This window comes from Fringilla coelebs, assembly GCF_963513975.1.
Source record: "Fringilla coelebs genome assembly, chromosome: 19".
NCBI classification, from domain to species: Eukaryota; Metazoa; Chordata; class Aves; order Passeriformes; family Fringillidae; genus Fringilla; species Fringilla coelebs.
In genome coordinates this window covers 14269494-14288549 of record NC_140045.1, presented here as the reverse complement: position 1 = coordinate 14288549, position 19056 = coordinate 14269494, and the positions used below count along the sequence as shown (strand labels likewise).

The window sequence follows — 19056 nt, the reverse complement described above, 5'->3', positions numbered from 1 at the left end:
TTTTCCTGCCAGCTAGAAACTTAAGAATCAAAGTGGCTCCACAAACTTATAGTCTGAAGCAACTAATGAAGTGCAATTAATAGGTCTGTTAAGAGTTGTTTTAGCGCACACTCATCCCACAGGGGGGCATATTTAAGGCTTGAATAATGCTTTCAACAACAAGGCTTTTAACCAGAAATTATCAGAATTTGTGCAAAATCTGTTCTTTATGCACTTCTAATAAAAGTCAGTCTGAGTTGGCTTTGTGTCCGTATGTTCCCACACAGATCTAAACCACAGCAAGGATGGAAGGTGTTGTGTTTTGGTTTTTTTTCATTGTGTGCTGCTTCTATACAAATATTTGCTTCTCTGAAAGTTACTTAGACCTAGAAATTTTATGTAAGAGTATGTATAGTGTCTTGTGTTAAGGACTGCATAACAGACATTGTTAGCAGCTCTGTGCTTTAGAAGAGGAGAGGGAACATGACAAGAACGGCGTTGAGGGGCTGGAGCATGTCCAGGGAGGGGAATGAGATGGGGAAGTGGCTGGAGCAGCTGAGGGAGCTAGGTGGGGGGACTCAGTCTGGAGAAAAGGAGGCTCAGGAGGGACCTTCTGGCTCTGCACAACTCCCTGACAGGAGGGGGCATCCAGGTGGGGGTCAGGCTCTGCCCCCAGGAAACAAGGAACATGATGAGAGGAAATAATTTCATATCATTCTGGCTGAAGATACTTAGACCTTGACATTTTTGGGGGATTTCTGTGATGGTTTTACCACTTTATTGCAGAGTTGGTGTCCGAAGATGACTCGCGTGTGCCTGTGCTTCACCTGCACAGTTCAGCCTGGAGGAGCTGGAGTGCAGAGCTGCATGTCTTCAAAAGCCCTTGCTGTAGAGGCCAGTGAAAGCCCAGCAGGTTAAACTGGCACTGATTGTCATTATCTTTAATTTGTCAACTTGCTCTGTGAGACCTATTTCGCAAAGAGCAAAGCTGTCCCTGTACAGCAGCTGAGAGGGCAGCAGGGAACCCCGCTGGTGGCCAAGCAAGCTCTTCCTCTCTAACTTGCAGCTAAAGTGTGGTTATGTGTCCCTGTGACAGCTCTGCTGTGAAGGCAATGATGCCACTAGTGGAAGATGCTAACTTTAAGCCACCCAAGCAGAATTTGTCAGAACACGATAATCTGGTGCATAGTGTGTTATGTATAGCTAAAACTTTTAAAATCACCTTCCAGTCTGTGTCAGGGAGGCCAGGCAGCTTATTTAATAGAGAAAGAAATGTTATTGAGCTGATACTGGTGTTTGTAATGAAGCACACTGGGATAGAGTCCTGAAAACAGGGACTGGAATGTAGTATTTTAGTGCACTTGTATCAAATGAAAACAAAAAAAAAAACCACAACACAAACCCTACAAACACTTTTACAGAGAAAAGAAATAAGTAGAAGAAAATGATGGCATTGTAGATTATGATTTTCAGTGTTAAACATTCTACTTTTGCAATAACTGAGTTCAGCCCCTGGCAGCATCATATCCATGCGGAATACAGGCATGCATCCATACACAATGTGCAGACCTGTGTCCCTTCCCTAACCACCCTGGTCTCAGTTGTTGAACTCATTATTAATGTGTAATTAGTGTGGAGACTTAACCTAGTTCTAGGTAGAGGTGTGAAAATGCCTTTGCACCTCATTTTAAAAAAATCATTCTACTCGATAACAAAGAGGAATTTGAAGGAAGGGAGGCAGGAAACTAATGAGAAGGAAAGTTCTCACCACTAAAGTGGTGGGTTTTTGAGTTTACGTTTTCCTGTGGATTTTCTCTCCTTGTAATCTTCTCACAGCAGCCACATTGTTGTACATGTTGCTGATTATAGGGAAAACAATATTTAAGTGTAGCCCTTTCATTACCATTTGTGGGGGAAGCTAAGTGTTAAAGTGTTGTTTGTAACAGTTAGGACAGCCATATCTGCTTCCTTCAGGAGTTCAATGACATGGATGGTGTGAGATATCTTTGGGAGAGTTGGAGATGGTGCCTTAGAGAGCTGAAGATGGTTCCTCGTTTCCAATTCCAGAGCTAATAACAAAGTATCTCAGGGTGGAGCAGCCTTGTTTTAATTTGTCCTCATTTTGTTTATGGCTTTTAAAGATGAATACCTTAGCAGTTTCTTGCACCAGAAAAAAATACTGTGTATTTACAGATAAAAATCTGGGACCCTGATATTTCCAGTGATGCAAATACTTGCTATAATTCATAGAATCATCATGGAATCATAGAAGGACTTTGGTCCATAGGGAACCTTAAGGACCATCATGTTCCAACCCCCTGCCATGGGCAGAGACACCTTCCACTAGACCAGGGTGCTCCAAGACTCATCCAACCTGGCCTTGGACACTTACAGTGATGGGGTAGCCACAGCTGCTCTGGGCAGCCTGTGCCTGAGCCTCACTGCCCTCTGAGCAATTTCTTACACTATACATCTTTGCAGATCTCCTGGTAATTCCCAGGAATGTTTGGTTCCATTTCTGCCCCAACAGGTAACTTCAACTGTATGCTCCTAAGCTTGATTGAACATCCCGCCCCCATCCCTGGATTTTGTGCCAAAGTAATTTAGGGAAAACCTCCCATTTCAAAAGCAAAAGATAAGATTATCTCTGGGAAGATGTGGAATTCTTTGTTGTGGGTTTGAGGGGGGCTATGTTTTTTTACTGGCAGCTGTTTGAAACTGATGAAAGATGGGGAATGTTAACATTTCCTCACTGGGGGAGTGAGTGCAGGTGAGACGGTCAGAAGTGCATGACAAATGTAATTTATCACAAGAATATCACTGCCACATATCTGGGGTATTTATGCAGAACTTAACTGCCAGCCTGTGAGCTGCAGTAACACGTCTGCTTCCTTGAAAGCAGATTTCATTGCTCCTTCTTGGGACTATTTGTTTCTGAAGAGATTTGTTTTTCTAGTAAATCAAGATACCTTGAAATTATTTTGCAAGGGAAGGACTAGCAGGAAAATAATGACATTCACTTAAAGCTTTCAGTGATAGCAGAGAGACAGGAAGATAAGTCAAACTTGGCAGTGTCCCCTGTTCTGTGCCAGATCCCCCTGCTGCATGGGATCCACAAGCTGAAGAGCTCCTGGCTGTGCCGCAATGCTGCTGAGCTTGTGCACAGAAAGAAAGAAACAGAGCTGTTTATTTTGGTGTGTAAGAGTGCATACATGCTTTAAATTATCCTCACGCTGCTGTTCTTTCTCCCTTGACTAATGTCCATTTAAACTTGTTATTTTTAGTTAACAGAACACCAAATCTGGAGTAGAATCAAATGCCACAGCCAGGAATTTCTTCCTAATATCAAATCTAAATTTCCCCTCTCTCAGTTTGAATCCATTCCCACTGTCCTGTCACTACATTTCCTGATGCAAAGTTGTTCTCAGGCTTCCTTGTAGCCCCTTCAGATCCTGGAAGCTGCTGTGATGTCACCACACAGCCTTCTCTTCTCCAGGGTGGACAACCCCAATCCTCTCAGCCTGTCCCCATAGGGAAGATGCTTCAGTCTCCTTATCAACTTTGTGGGCTCCTTTGACCTTGCTCCAAAGGACATGGTCCCATGTCCTTGTTACGCTGGGGGCCCAGGAACTTTTGTACTACTTCCACTGACCGTGCTCTGCTCAGGCTGGACCCCGCCGGCGAGCAGGATCGGTGTCGCGGAGCAGAGCAGTTTGGTGCCAGGGAGTTCATACAAACCACCCAGTGAGATGGAAGTGACAAGCAGGGCTCCTCTACCTAATGTGCTTATCAGCTAAAGAGATTTATTCTGAGTAGGTGGTGGCAGAGCAGATAAGGGCCCTGACAGTGCAGCAGACATTGCAGAGCCGCAGTGGCCCAGGAGCCATAGGTATTACTGCACCAAAGAATGTTTATCTAAAGAGACTGTTTAGTTTATCAGATGCTCCACTCCTGGTCTCGTTCCCCTGAAAGACATCTTGTACTGATTTTCATTCATTTTCGGAAATTTAAATAATTCCTCAGGGTATGGAATTTATAGACTCGGTATCAATTGTAATCATGTGGAGGCTGATTTTTAAATTGCCTTTACTTTGTAATTCAAATTGTGTTGTATGGTAGACATTAATTATGTCAGCCAGCATCTATTTACAAAAGGGGATTTAAAAATGGGCAGTTCTTATCAGCTAGTGACATTTGGCAGATGGATGGTTTCAGTAACAAAAAAAGGAGAATAGGAAAGAGGGGGGCCTGTGCCTAACCTGCCAAAGGCTGGAGTCTCTCATACTTTCCCTAGTGTAGCACTTGTCTGCCAGTAGGAAGGAGAGCAAAACAACAGCCTAATTGCATGCAAAATTAGCTTGAAGATCTTTGTGTCCCTTCCAGTTAAGCGCTTGGAGCTTTCAAAGCCTCTTGATGTGGGAGCAGGTCTGGGAGCCAGCCACCAGAGCAGGGCAGCTCCAGCATCCCACTGCCGGAGGAGAGGAGGCTCCGGCTATAAACTCCCACTGGTAAACTCAGCTTTTCAGGGTTTCACTTCCCAGATGAAAGAGCAGAATTTGTGGTCTGTTCCAGAGGAAACAGAGATATTCATGTCACTGACATATGAGACTTAGAGCTGGGGGCCCAGGAGTATGCTTTGTGGGGGTAAAAACTGTAAAAATGAGGCAGAGGGACAATATTAGTGAGCAGCTGGTCTGAATTTAGGACAAAAGCCAGTGGGCTATTTTTTTCTTCCTTTCCATCTTCATAAGGCACAAAAGAAATGGCAGGTCCACTGCTGGGGCACCTGGGGACCGACCCCACAAGTTCACGGTCAGTGTGCCCTTTGCCTGGTTCTCTACCCTGTGTGTGGCTGACGGGGTAGCCCTGAGCCCCTGCGTGTGAAATACAACACCCTCAGAGAAATCAGGATGGGGGATCTGCAGGAGGGACTCCCACCCTTGGGCTAGTGGCAGCCCTGCCAGAGCCTGAAAGAGGTGGCTGATGAAGAGCCCCTGCATGGCTCTGCAGATTTGCAATCCTCTGCTGAGTCTGGTCCTTTGGTAAATGCTTCCTAAACATATTTGCAAAAGACTGTGTTTTCATCTTACCCAACAGGCTCTTCTTTTATGGCATCTATTGCTGGGGCAGGTTATATATGGCGTTGTTTTCTCAGCCTTGCCTGTGTAATGAAAGATGTTTCCCTGTGAGGCTTTTGGCTGCAATAACCTGTTGAGTGTCACACAAGAAGTGCACATGCCTGTGTGTATCCATACACACACAGCTTTTTTCTATGTGGCGAGCATACCTGAGGACATCTGGCTTCCTTCTGTTAAAGGCAGAAGCCAGGAACACTCTCTCAAGGTGAAAAATCCCACAGCCAACTTCATTTCCTATTCCTGGTGGATGCTGAGGATCCTTTTGTTTTGCAGACAAGCCAAACACATGGCCAACACCCCCTTCTCTTTCAGTGCTGCTGCAGAGCAGTCTATTGCAGCCTCTAGATGCTCCTGCTCCACAGGCCTTTTGTGCCATCCTTCAAAATAAACAGCTATTGAAACCCCTGACCATGAAGCTTTTGAGTTTTCCAGTGTTTTCCTCGTCGCCCTTGGTTTCCACGAGGGTGTAACCTTGGAGGGGCACAATGCGGGCTGGGCCATGCATCCCACAGTGACAGCCGGGACCATTGTCCCAGCCCAGGGACCTTCTGTGCAGCTTTAGAAGTGATACTTTTCTCTTTCTCCTCTCAAGGCTGCTTCTCCACTCTAGTGCCATCCAGCACAAGCAGTAGCATCTACTTTTGTTTTCCAGTGGAAGCAAAAGTGCTGATTGTTGTCTTGCTGTGGCGCTGATGTGGGTAAAGTAGAGGGAAATTGCATCAGTTTGGTTAGGGTTAGTGTCTAGGTAATTCCCAAATGTCTTTATGTTTGAGAAGGCTGCATAATTGCAAATTAGGATGTAAATTTTGACAAGCTAATCCTGTTCCTAATTCTAAAGACAGTGGGAAGAATTAAGTGGCTGGTAACATTTCTCTTCAGAAGGGATGCTATCAGGACAGTATCTTGAACACTTGTAACTGGAAGTCAGTTGATTTAACCATTATTTTCCATCACCAAAACAAGCTGAAGCACAGGCAGTAATGATTGTACCTTCCAGCTCTCCTTCACAAACAGAAAATGCATCAAGAACTGAACAAACCAGTCCTTCTGGATCACGACATCACAGTGTGTTCTGGGCGTGACTCTCCAAACCACTGTGCATCTTTGTACCAATACTCCCAAATAATCCTGTAAGTTCGCGTTGAACCTGAAGTGGGCAACTAGGCTTTGACAAGATTTTAAAATCTTTCTTTACCCCCAGAATTCCTCACAGTTGCAAATCTCCAGGGAAGACTACTGTGGTAAATTTCTGAATGAGCACAAAATAAAAGACAGAAAATAAAGGGTTTGGACATGTATTCTCTGCATTTCTTGTGAATGTAACATCCTGTGAAACTTATATAGGACCATAGTAAAGAGTTTGGGACTGGTTATGTTAAAATTTCTTGTAGAAAAGGTGGAAAAGGCCGCCTGAGACAGCACGGGTGCTCGCAAGCAGGTGGATACAGCTGGACCAAGTCAAATCTCTGAGCTCTAATCTACCTTGTCTGGGTTAAAGAGGAGTAATTTGTTCAACATCTTTTAAGGGAAGAGAGCCAGTTGTGTGCTATCAAGTAAAACGGTGTGTGGTTGTTTCCTGACTATGATCCATTAAGAGGCTGAGCTTACACTGCCAAAGCCTTCCCCTCCCTACAGCAGCCAAACCCATACCCGTTTCCTAGAGACAAAAGGCCAGTGCTTTCCTCTCTTAAGTCACAGCTACCAATGTCTGGAAATAATTTTAAAATTCCTTCACATTATTCAAGGCAGAAGAATTACTAAAATTGTGCTTTAAGCAAAACAGCATTCTTAGGTTGCCAAGGCAGTAAACACCAGCTTTGGGAAATGCAGTTAAGATTTCAACATCTGTTTTGGAGCTGATATTTAACTATTCCATGTTTATTTTAATGCCTGGTTGGCCACTTTCCTGTTATACATATGCAGCACCAGAGCAAAGACAGAAGGAGCAAGTCTGTTCTTGAACTAATGGTACAGGTAGCTCCCATTCCTTATTTTTTTGTTTTATTGATTAAGTGAATAGGTGTTTGTCCTGTCTGCAGCCTGAACATGATCTGAGAGGTTTGCAGAACCCTGTGCAGTGGGAAAGCACTGTGTGTTCTTTACAGTACAGTGAGAAGGGCAAGAAGAGAGCACATGTTGTTCCTCTGCAGTGTGTTTTCAGGAACATGGTGTTGATACAGCAGTCCCTGCAGATAATCTGGGACGTTTGTCCTGACTTGTGTGGACAGGCCCATGTTCACCTGCTTTCCCAGGCTGGCCAGACTCTAGCTGATCCTGCTCCTGAGTCTGGAGCTTCCACCAACACACACTGTGCTCCAGCCTGTGCCCTCCTGTAGTTCAAGGACTTTTCTTTGCTGGAAAAACCTGTCTTCAGAAATTTTTTGAGAGTTTCAGCTGGACCATCACAAAGTGTTGTGCCTCATTTAAGCTGAAATAATCCATCTCTGGGTGAAACCATCAGTGTGGCTCCATGTGCCAACTGGACAGGTATAAAGCTCTTTGGTGATGAAAGGTATTGCCAGCATGAAGGAGGCATATTTCAAATCATTACTTAAGAGAGTGGCATCCTCAACATGAGACAGGCAGAATTCAAACATTATTTCTGCCCTTAAAGAATTTTAAGAAGGCAGGTTTGCAGTCCTCAGGTTGCTCAATTTGCTCAGAGTTATGTTATCACTGATAACTCAGCAGCTATATGTATTTATTCTTTCTTGAGTAGATGTTGTATGGACTTGAACACTATCCTTTATGGGACATGAGAAGTTGGGCAACTGGCATTTGATCTGGAGATTTTAATCACTGTGTCACTGATGTTGGTGTGAGCCCAGGGTGGGCAGGACAAGGAGCTGTTGATGCCTGAATGCTCTACTCTACTCTCCAGATGTTAACCAGTGGTCAGAGCCCATAGCCTGCAGGGACTTACACCCAAAAAAACATTTTCCAGCCTCCTCCTCTTAGGGGCTCTTGCTGCCCAGGGACTTAGTCTGGCTCCTGCACTGACATTTCTCTCTCATCTGAGATTTCAACCATCCAGCAAATGAGATCACCATAAACTGCTCTAGAAGGAACAAACCATGAAGTTTGAATCAAGATTTATGAAGAGCCACATGGCCTTCTTAACACCTTAAAGAGCAGAACTTCAGAAGTGTCTGCTTCTTGCTCTTGTAATTCTGAAAATTAAACTGTCAGCTGCTGCAGTTTGCAAACCAAAGTGACTAGTTGCTTTTGGAAGTCTCATCTCACAATTATTTCGAAATCTTACCCAAATTTATCAAACTGTAAAGCATCCAAGTGGTTGCTGAATGACTGTGGAATTTAGTGTCCTGTTTGTTTTAGAAAAAGTGCAATTTATAAAACTTCAGCATTTCACTAGATGAAAATATATTTACAGAGAGAAAGAACCATTTTCTACCTTCTTCAATGCCAGCTGACATTTTTCCTTTATCTTACATATTAAAATAAAATACAAATCTCAGCTTGTTCTTGTTTATTATAAAGGAGGTCTATTGCTATTTAAATAAATCACAAAGAAGAATTTAAGAAAAGAAATAATAGCTTAACCTTAAAATTCATGAGGAATAATAAAACCTGTTATTTATCTTTAGCTCTTTGTGTGCTTTAGGACCTACCTGGTTCTCTGTGATCCTGGAACTTTTGAGATGATTTAAGACAGTGAAAAGAGATGAAAGAATAGGAACTCAGGAATAAGATATTTTATTCCTATTTTGCACACAAGAGTGAAAGAGTTCTAGAGACCTGGGCCTTTTTTTTCTTTAGGTGACCATTTTTTTCCCAAAATCAAACAAGACTGATCTGACAACTTATGGGGATTTCTAAGTGTCTGCTGCATCTGTCCCAGGTTCTCACACTTGGAGAGAAGAATTGGTCATAAATGGGCTCAATTGCAGCAATTAAAAATTTGGCCAAAAAGACTAGAGAGTTTGAGATACACACAAGCCAGCCAGGTACTTGTGGTCTTGAAATTTATGAACCGTTGCAGAAAAGCACACAGATCTGAGTTCTTGTTAGTCTGCCTGTTCTCAGATTCCCACAAGCTGTGGAGGAACCAAGAGACCCCAAGGTGCTGGGTGTCACTGGGTGTCCCTGGGTGCTGGCTGTCTCCCACTGCCCAAGCAATGACTCTGCTCCGACAACCAGCTTTGCTTTTGTGAACCCTGTGCCAGGTCCATGTGTTCCGGTTGGGAGCAACCTTGTCTGATGTTCATTTAATTATAAAGTGTGTAGAGAAAAGGGAGATTTGCAATGATTAAGCTGAGTTCCCAAACTGTTGGGAACATCACAGAAGCCATAGAGTAGATCAGCTCTGTTTAGAACCAGATTAGTCTCCGGAGTTTGTCTCACTGTAATATTGCTTAAAAACGCTGCTGACTTAATTATGACATAGTTAACATTCATCTAGTAATTAAGGAGTATTACAGTGTCTGCTCTGGGCTTGACAGCATTCCTACTGTGAGCTCATTTGATGCTGAGTTGTACTGTACCATGTGTCATGCTTTGTAAGTCATCAGTCTTACATGACACTTAAAAATCTCTGACAACCCGACAATCTCCACCTAGGTCAAGGAAATTACAGGATGTCCCAGCACATGGGAACCAAACAAAAAGACTGGGTAAGTTAAAGTCCTCATAAAGGGGTATTAAATTGTTTCACTGTTCAGCTTCTCTGTAAAATATCAATTATCTCAATGGTTGTAATGTAATCAAAGTAATTAAATTCCAAAGGCTTGCATGTAAAAACCAGAGCTTTGTAAATGGGAATCCAGCCTCAAGTATTTTAGTTGGTCTGTTTGTGTTTAAAAGTTTCTCCAGATGACTTTTTTTAATGGTGTCATAGTTAGGGAACTGTTAAAGGGCTTTGTGTGTTTGAGGTTTAGGGTGTGTTTTGAGCTTGGCTGCACACAACATTTGAACAACTGAATAAGCAAAACCTGCGTTAGAGCCAAAAGACAGGGACACAGGCACAGGTCTGGAGCCTGGGAAGCAGGGACAGCCTCTGCTCCGTGTCTTAGGCCCTGGCTTCATCTGCCTAAGAGTTGTTAGCTGATGGATAATTGTAGCTTACCTTTACCCATGTTCTGAACAATGACAAGCTAGTGTTTCTAAAGCGCTTCAGATGTGATATTTGAAAAACACTGCTCTCTTAGGTGTAGCACATTCAGGATCTTGCCTCCATTAATGTGTTTTACAAGAATAGGAAAAAGCTACAGAGTGACTTATGACAAGAACATTTTCCCTGTTGTGTCTCTGGATGTAGGGAGAACTGCTCCTTCAGTAAGTTTAATTTTGGTTTATTTCAGCAGAGCTGCTCCCTCAGGTTTCAGCAGAACTGAATCAAATACTGTTCTCTTAGGGCTAAATTGACTTTTCTGGCTATGATATTCTGAAATTATTGGTAATTTTGGGGTACATAATTTTCAGCTGTCTTAAAAGGTTCAAATTGAGAAAAGGTGCTAACATCCACATCCAAAAAAAAAAAAAAATCTGCTTTAGAAGGATTGTGTGGCTGGATTTGAAGCATTTTGGGCCATAGACCAGGAAATGGAGTAACCTATTTGTGGCCTTCCAGTACCAGACGGGGCCTAAAAGAAACGTGGAAAGAGACTATTTACACGGGTCTGGAGTCACAAGGGGAAATGGCTTCACACTGACAGAGAGTAGGTTTAGATTAGATGTGAGGAAGAAATTCTTCCCTGTGAGGGTGGGCAGGCCCTGGCACAGGGTGCCCAGAGAAGCTGTGGCTGCCCCATCCCTGGAAATATCCAAAGCCAGGATGGAAAGGGCTTGAAGCACCTGGTCTAGTGGAAGGTATCCCTTCTCATGGCAGGGAGTGGAAGGAGATGATCTTTAAGTTCTCTTCCAAACCATCCTGTGATTCCCATGAAATCACCTGGAATTTGTGGCAGACAATGTTGTTGTGAAAACTGCACACCCAAGGGATGTGTGTCTATCTCTGTGCTTCCTGTAATCAATTTCTAGATGTACGTACTCACTTCAAGGAGTGTTTGTTACTCGTTCAAAAAAGCAGTGAGATGTGTCTTTTGCACCACTTCTGCATTTATAAGCTACCTACTAGTAACCTGCATGAAGTCTAATGGAGAGTTCCTTCACTGGTGATAAGGTGGGGGGAAAAAAAAGGTAATTTTGCAAACCGAGATTATTACTATTTGTATGACAGCACCAGTGCGAGTTGTGCTGTTAGAGACAAGAACTAGGCACGCACAGCTCCAAGAAATGATGGAGAGGAAATCTGAACCATGAAGCTGTTCAGAGGACACAGTGACTTGGGCTTTGTCAGAATTGCTGGAGAAGAATTTGCTGCTTCTCTCAGGTCATTAAGATAATGCTGGATACATGGCTCCATTTGGAGAAGTTTCCATAGAGAATGAGTTCATGGAGGCAGGCAGATACTAAGAAAGCATTTTAATGTGAGATCAGAGGCTTTGGGAGCTGGGGAAGCAAAAGGAAAACCCAGGAATGCCCATAACATTGCAACAGCCTTGGGGGATTTTTTTTTTTTTTTTTTTTTTTGTGTTTTCTGATAAAATTAGTGAAAGGAGCTTGGTCTGAGGGCCTCCTGGAGGCTGACTAAAATTAGCACATGAGCTGCTTCTACATCAATAAACCCTGTACTGTGTCCCAGGAAGAGCTGTGGAAATGTGGTGCTTCCGTAGCTCCTTTTTAAAATGTGAAAGTAGTTAATTGGTGTGAATAGAGTTACTTGATCAAACTGATTAGAAGTTTCTGCAATTGGTTTGAAGGATTAAGTTCTCCATCTCCTGTTGGTTCATTAACAGCTTCTGCCAGTTCTGCCCCTTGCCCAGGTCCATGATGGAGCTTGTGCTGTGCCAGGAGCAGTTCCCTCCCCCGTGCAGTGGGCACACAGAGGGCTTGGCCTAGCTCCAGCCTACCAGGGTGTGGTGTTCCCCAGGTCTCAGGAGCAGCAGTTTGTCCTCCCTGTTCTCTGTCACTGAGCTGGGCTCCCTGTGTCTGGTTGATGCAACCACTGCTCTGCCCACTAAGTTTTTTCTTCTCTGGACACACCAATTCAGGAACCTGAGAGTAGAATCCAGAGGCTCCCAGAAATACAGTCCCTTGCCGAATTTCACTTCATTCCCACCAATCTTCCCTCAGGTAGAGATGGTGCAGAAACCAATTAGCAGTAGTTCTTTAGAAGGAAGTGACTTACTGAAATGCTTTTCAAATTAAGTGCTCCAAAACCAGATAAACCACCATGCTCCCACCCTGTGTGAATGCCATGAAAACCAGAGGTTCCTTATCTCATGGGGCTTCCCTCTCGCTGTACAGAGCAGTGCCACCAATGTGCAGTGTCACTGGTGTCACAGATGAGTATCACTGCCCTCCTGCAAACAGGGTGTGACATCTGAGGTCTGTGTGTGGCACTTTCTGCAGGGACCATCTAACACTCTCTCTCCCACTGCAGGTGCATTGCTGTTAGGAGGGATCCTCTATTCCTGGCAGTTCCCTCACTTCAATGCCCTCAGCTGGGGTCTGCGGGAAGATTACTCCCGAGGAGGATACTGTATGATGTCTGTCACTCACCCAGGGATGTGCAGGCGCGTGGCTCTGCGGCACTGCTTGGCCTTAATTGGACTCTCAACGGTGGCTCCTGTCCTCAACATCACCACATGGACTTTCCCCGTCATTTCGCTCCCTATCAACCTCTACATCTCCTACCTCGGCTTTCGGTTCTACAGGGATGCTGACCGCAGCAGCTCCAGGAAGCTCTTCTTCTGCAGTTTGTGGCACTTGCCAATGCTACTGCTTGTCATGTTCACCTGCAAGAAATCAGTCCTGGAGAAGGAAGACAAAGGTGATCTACGTGGGGGAAGTCATGAGATGGCTATGGAAATTAGATTGCCTTAAATGTCAATACCTGTCATTCTTGTGACATATAAGTAGTATATTTTAGTGATTGCAAGGAGGAATCCTGTGGGAATCTGTTTGAAGAAGAATCATTGTGCCTAGCGACCACTTAATGTGATAATTTCTGGGGGTTTTTTGAAAGGGAATAGTCAGGAGAGCTTAAAGCATTCAGGGTCTTAGGCCCCTTAATTCATCACAGGTTATGATTTAGCCTATGCCAGAAGCACATCACTTTGGGATGGCTTTCCTGAGTCCCTGTGAGTCATGGTCTCTGTCCTCATGGGTAGTTGAGGTAGTTAAGTTAGGAAGTCACACGTGCATATGTGCTGTCATCAGCACTGGCAGCCTTGGTGAAGCCATCAGGAAGTGACCAATGAATGATTTCTCACCATTCTCCCCAAGCACCCTTTTCTTTAATTTAAGCTTTGAAGGACGTGCGAGGGTGAACTCTTCTTCTCTGAATCTGTGCCATCCCTGCACTGGTATTACACCAAAGCCCTCACTTTTGGGGGCTTTTTTCAATCAGCTGCTCTTCCCAAGGTTCCCATTCACCTCAGTAGATTTTTAGCTCTCATACACCTGGCACAGTGCTTAAGGAGTGAAGAAAACTGTCTTTCAGCACAACACACACAACCATTTAAACAGCTGTCCTGTAGCATATCCCTTGGACACACTGAGCCATTCTACTGTATTTCCATCACAGGGAACTTCTGACTCCCGTGTGGTTTTATGTCATTACTGTTTGAGCCCTGTGTGCCAGATCTTCAGCTGGTGAAAACCACCATCACTGTTTATGGCAGAGAGGCTGTGAGTTGTGGAGGAGGTGAGAAGCATATCCCAGAGCTGGGTGGTTGTAAGGCTTTTCCGTGTTAATGTGTCTTATGCCAGCCCATTGAGTCTCAGCATCTTTAGACAGATTCTGAACTGTCACCAAGAGCTTGAGCTGTGTTTAATGTCACAGTGTGGGTGGTGGCTAGGAAGGGCTTCACTTTGGGGGTGATTAATAGGTAAAGAAACACATTTTACAGAAAAACGGCTGGGGATTTTAATCTAACAGAATGCTCACTTGCTGATGCAGCCAGTGCCTCTCCAACGTAATTATTGTGGATGGTCTCCTGAGAAGAGTGCATTATCCCTGTTAAATGATATACTGAAGAACATTTCTGGTAACAGTTTAACATGCTTTTGATCCTGCTGCTCAGCTGTGGATCACCCTCATCTTGCCTGGAGCTGACTGTGACCTCCTGGTGTGCTCCCAAACACAGCAACATCTGGGGCAGACAGAGACAGTGGTGATAGTTTATTGTGGTAGTGCCTGTTATGACTTGATGTGTTTTCATGCCAAGATTTCTTTCCCGTGTGGAGAGGGACTGGGCAGCAGGATGAGCACTGATCCAAAGATACAGCAATGCCTGAAAAGGAAGACACTGTCCCAAGCTTGTTCTCAAATAAAGCCCCTCAGGAAACATCACAAATCTTTCACCACAGGTGTGGTGAAACCTTTTACCACTGTGGTAAAACCTTCCCTGGCTGCTCTCATGGACCAAGCCTGGCTCTTGGTCTCAGTTATGCTGGTGTAACTCAGGAGTGACACCGTTTAACCTCTGTTTTCTGGCAGAGGTGCTTGCAGGACCAGGGCCACCTGTTTCCATGGCTCTTAAACAATTGCCTGCAAAATTTGGTGACTTGAGTGATTGCAGGTGACAAGATGGAGCTCCCTCACTGTCTGACAGACTCCGTTGTGCTCTTCTTACTGTGGGGGACACTGTGGAACTGTATGGAAACTGTGCAACTCCTGGATTTGTTTTAAAAAGTCATCCGGTCTTCTCTGCAATAAAAGTGCATACTGTCTAAAAAGAGATGAGTGCTCCAAGTCTGTTACAAACTATTCACTTCTTGTTGAAACTCTGGTCGAGTTCAGTTAATTGCAAAGGTATTTGGTAGTTTTGGGGCACTTCTCACAGCAGCAATGTTCTTGACCACTGCAAGAGTAAGGACAGCTTGTGAAATACTGATTTATTGTCCAAGCAGCACACTGAAAATAAATCACATGTGAGTGGAAGGGGTTTGTGCAAAACCTTTAGGTGGGAGATGAACCTAAAAAGAGCAGATGGCTCACAAAAAACCACACATTTTCCTCCGAGAGGCAGAAAGTGGTGCTGAGGCAGGAGGGTTGTGGGTTTCTCCTAAGTCATTATAGAGCCAGGCTTCAGATTGGCCTGCAATTCCTGGGTGCTGCTGAGGAATTCCATTCTGATTAAAGGTCTCAAGGACATGCCTGTGGTTGTGTTCTGAAGAGAGTCATCTTCATTTCTTGGGCCAAAATGTGTAACATTCACAGGGTTTGGGGCTGTGTAATAATGACTGTTTAGGAGCTTTGTAATAATCACTGAATGTCTGTAAAATGCAGGTCACTGGGTTGCACCAAGATGTCCACACCCAGTGGGTGTGGACTTGAGGGAAAGCATGGCTTCAGAATCAGTGTATCTGGGATTTAAATGTAAGATAATATCTTATTTAAATTTCTTATTTAAAAAGAAATGTTTTCTTTACCTAGAAAGTGTTCTCACCCCTGTTGCACACTGGCCATCTGTCAGGTGTCCATATGCTGCCATTTTACTGCCTTTAGGAAATTTTGCTGTTGCATGTGCTTTGCAAACAGACACCTTGCCAAAGTGAAGACTTTAACAAGAGACAGATATTGCAGTTGGTGCTCTCAGGTCTCTTTTTCAGTGTTGCTGGTGCCACTGAACTGTCTGAAGTGTCTGCCATCAGATACTTCAAGGGTGTTTGTGGTCCCTGTGATCTCCCAGGACGGAGTAATGCCAGCCATTCCCCATCCAGCACTGCTGATATTGCTGCCCAAATTCTGCAGGGAAGGAAGCAGGTGAGGTGCATGAGGTGCCTTGCTGGGATGGCTTTGCACAGGAGATAAACCAGGACTTTCTGCATTTCTCTGCTGGGCTGTGCAAACATCAGGCTTTGAAGACTCCTTGAACCTGGAACAGCAGCGGAAATGCAATGTTGTTTTTCCCTTATCCCATTTGGATAATTTGAATACGGTTGTTTGTCACTCTTTATCCTGGTTACTCAGGGACTCCCTATGAACTGGTCCTGCAGAATCACAGGATGGTTTGGGTTGAAAGGAGCCTTAAAGACCATCTTGTTCCAACCCCCAGCCATGGAATACCTGTTCTTTATGTGGTAGTGAAAAAAATAGCAGTGGTGTGCTGTATCCCTCCTGTCCCTTGGTCTGCTGGTAGCTGAGAGGGTCCCATCTTGCTGTTGCTGTCACAGGAGGCAACTGTGCACCAGAAGCCTGTACTGAAGCTCATGGAGGAATCTGAACCAGTGACTCAAGAGGATGAAGCTGGGTTTTGTCTATTTGGACTTTAAATCTTTTGTGTGGTTTTGTAGATAAAACAGTAGCCCTCAGGCTCAGGAGATCTTCATTCTCTCCAGACCTCTGTAGAATAAATGCACTCCAGCTGTAAAATAGGGACGGAGATGCTTCTTGTTTGTCAGCCCACACCCATTGTTCTGAACAGCCCTGCAAGGTGAGTGCTGGGTAAGGCTTTGAGGAGTTGCAGGGAGACTGAGTCCCTTCCTCTCTCCTTTGCCCTGACATTAGCAGATCATGGAGCACAGCAGTGGCCTGGCAGGGTGGTGTGGGGAGCTGAGTTACATGAGTGGGAGTTGCCCTGTGCTCTCAGGTTCACAAGGAGCCCCAGGCCTTGTGTGAGATGTGTGTGGTACCCCAGCAGAGCAGGTATCCTGGTACCTGTGCCAGGAAGGCATCCCAGCACAGTAGGCTGTTGCTGGTACAAAATGCTCTGCTCTTTGTTCCAGCATGAATGAAGAAACCCAATCCCTGTGCTCACAGCACTTTTCCTTCTCATTTCCCCCACTGGGCTTTTTTTTTCTCACTTCCTGTATCAATCTCCGATATAATCTGCCCCAGCAGAGTCACACATTCACACTCTCCTGGCTCCAGCAGCATTTCCCACTCAGCCAGGCCATGGCATTTCAAGGCTTACACAAAACACATGTCCTTTTCAGTTTTGACAGTCCCAGAAGAGTAGGAATGGAAACAGTGATACTGTTAGAAATCATTATAATTACAGATAGAAAGCATCCAAAGTTGATTAGATATTCCCTCTTCCTTGGAAATGCAGGGTGTCTACAGAACACTTTGCTATTAAAACAGAGATATCAGTGCTGTTTTCCTCCAAGTAGCTCTGCTGGAGGTTGTAATTCTATATGGTCCATTGCAGTCTGTCCCCAATGGCATTTCGAGTCATGGAATTTCTTAACCAGGCAAAGAGCCAGTTCCAGTGAGGGTTTATGGCATGCAGGATGCCACTTGTGCTGTCCATGGGTCCTTGAGTCAATTATTTGCCTCTTGGTGGTGCAATTCCTTCTTCCCATCATGGCAAGGTCAGTGCTGGAGGGCAGGGCTTGTCCCCCAGGGGAACGTGTCCAGTACTTGGTCTAGCCCAAGATAAGTCAGAGTCTGCTTCTAATGTTCATCATCTCCCAAATAAGGCTTGGGAGGGTTAACATGGGGTTAGTTTGGAGTCAAAGGCCACAACTGTGCTGGGAGTTCAGAAGTGTCATCAGTGATGACCCTCCTCCCTGAGATCCCTCAGACTGTGCCCTTTTGGATGGTTCTGTCAATGTTTTTTAGTCCCCTCTGAAATAAAAGTACTACAGGATTCTGTGGCTCCAACAGGAGGCCTAGTGAGCTTCAGAGCTGCCTTCCGAACCCTTTTGTTCACAGAATCCCAGAATAGCTGAGCTTGGAAGAGACCTCTGGAGATCACCTCATCCAATGCCCTGCCAAGGCAGGGTCACTCAGAGCAGGTGACACAGAAATGTGACCAGGTGGGATTGGAATGTCTCCAGATAAGGAGACTCCACACCTTCCCTGGGAGTTCCACTGCTCTGCCACCCTCAGTGGAAGTTCTTTCCCATATTGAAGTGGAACTTCTTGTGTTTTAGTTTATGGCCAGTGCTCCTTGTGCTGTCACCAGGCTCTGCTGAAGAGTCTGACACCATCATCCGTCACCTCTGTTTTTTCTGCTTCCAGACTTTACCTGTTTGTGCTGAAGATTTTCCAGCCTGGGTCAGCACTTTGGGCTACTTTCCAGCATTTCAAAAAAGTACAGTTCATCTGTTTCACAGAACAGAGTTGGCAAAACAAGCTGTTTTCCCACAATGTGGAGATGTTTTCCTGCCGTTCCTAACCAGTTCTGGCACCCCCAGGTCTTGGAGCGAGAACTGACGATTTGGCAGCAGGCTTAGGTTGGCGCATTAAACCATTCTGGGAAGGTGCTGGGTGTTTTTCCCAGTGCGTGAAAGGCTGTGGCTCCCAAATGCTTGTTTGAGCATTGCTGACTCTTCCTAAGAGATGCTTTGCATATGGTGGGCATGGACTGTACTGGGGAGCTGATGAGGAGCTGCAGCCATGGTGCATGTGCTTTGGGACAGCACAAGGACTCAGAAAAAGGTGCTAGAAAGGAGGGTGCCTGACCCTCACCACTAGTGCTGGAACAACTCTAAATTCATGCCTGTATTCTCATTTTTGTAGGACACGTGACTCAGCCTTGCCCACTGAGTGGGGTACCCAAAGAGAGGTTTCCAAGTGTCTCCAAAGTGTGGTGCCCAGCCCTCAGGACTGGGGCTATTTGGCAGCTGAGGTTTTTCCCCTGGTTTTGCTGTCCCAGATGCATCCCATGGTCCTTTCTGCCCCCTGCTCCCCTTTTTTACACTTTCTATTGTAATTACAGATTCCTTTTCATACATTTTTTTCATGGAATGTGTGCTGTAATGCACATTGTCTGTGCCCCTCAAAACTAGTTATAGTCAGAGCCAGACTCTGTTCTTCAAGAGAAACGCAGACTTTGGGGAATTGCCCTGGGTGATTGGAAACAGCAGGGATCTGATCTCCCACACTGACCAAACTGTCCCTAACTGGGATGACTGGCAACATCTTGCCTATCTTCCTCGCTCATAAAGCAAGTAGGAAGAAGAG

The 19056-nt window shown here is 44.9% G+C and overlaps 1 protein-coding gene across 2 annotated transcripts in view; it reads left to right on the top strand.

The window, feature by feature from the left end:
* The window catches only part of COX10 (cytochrome c oxidase assembly factor heme A:farnesyltransferase COX10), an 86618-nt gene extending 71751 nt beyond the window's left edge, over positions 1–14867 (top strand). Inside the window, exon 7 of one of the 2 annotated variants that reach the window (XM_084218358.1) lies at positions 12580–14867. In XM_084218358.1, the coding sequence (XP_084074484.1) occupies positions 12580–13022 (443 nt within the window). In that variant the 3' untranslated portion in view covers positions 13023–14867. The remainder of the gene's footprint in view (positions 1–12579) is intronic. The other variant, XM_084218359.1, reaches the window with a different exon arrangement.
* The last annotated feature ends 4189 nt before the right edge of the window (positions 14868–19056 follow it).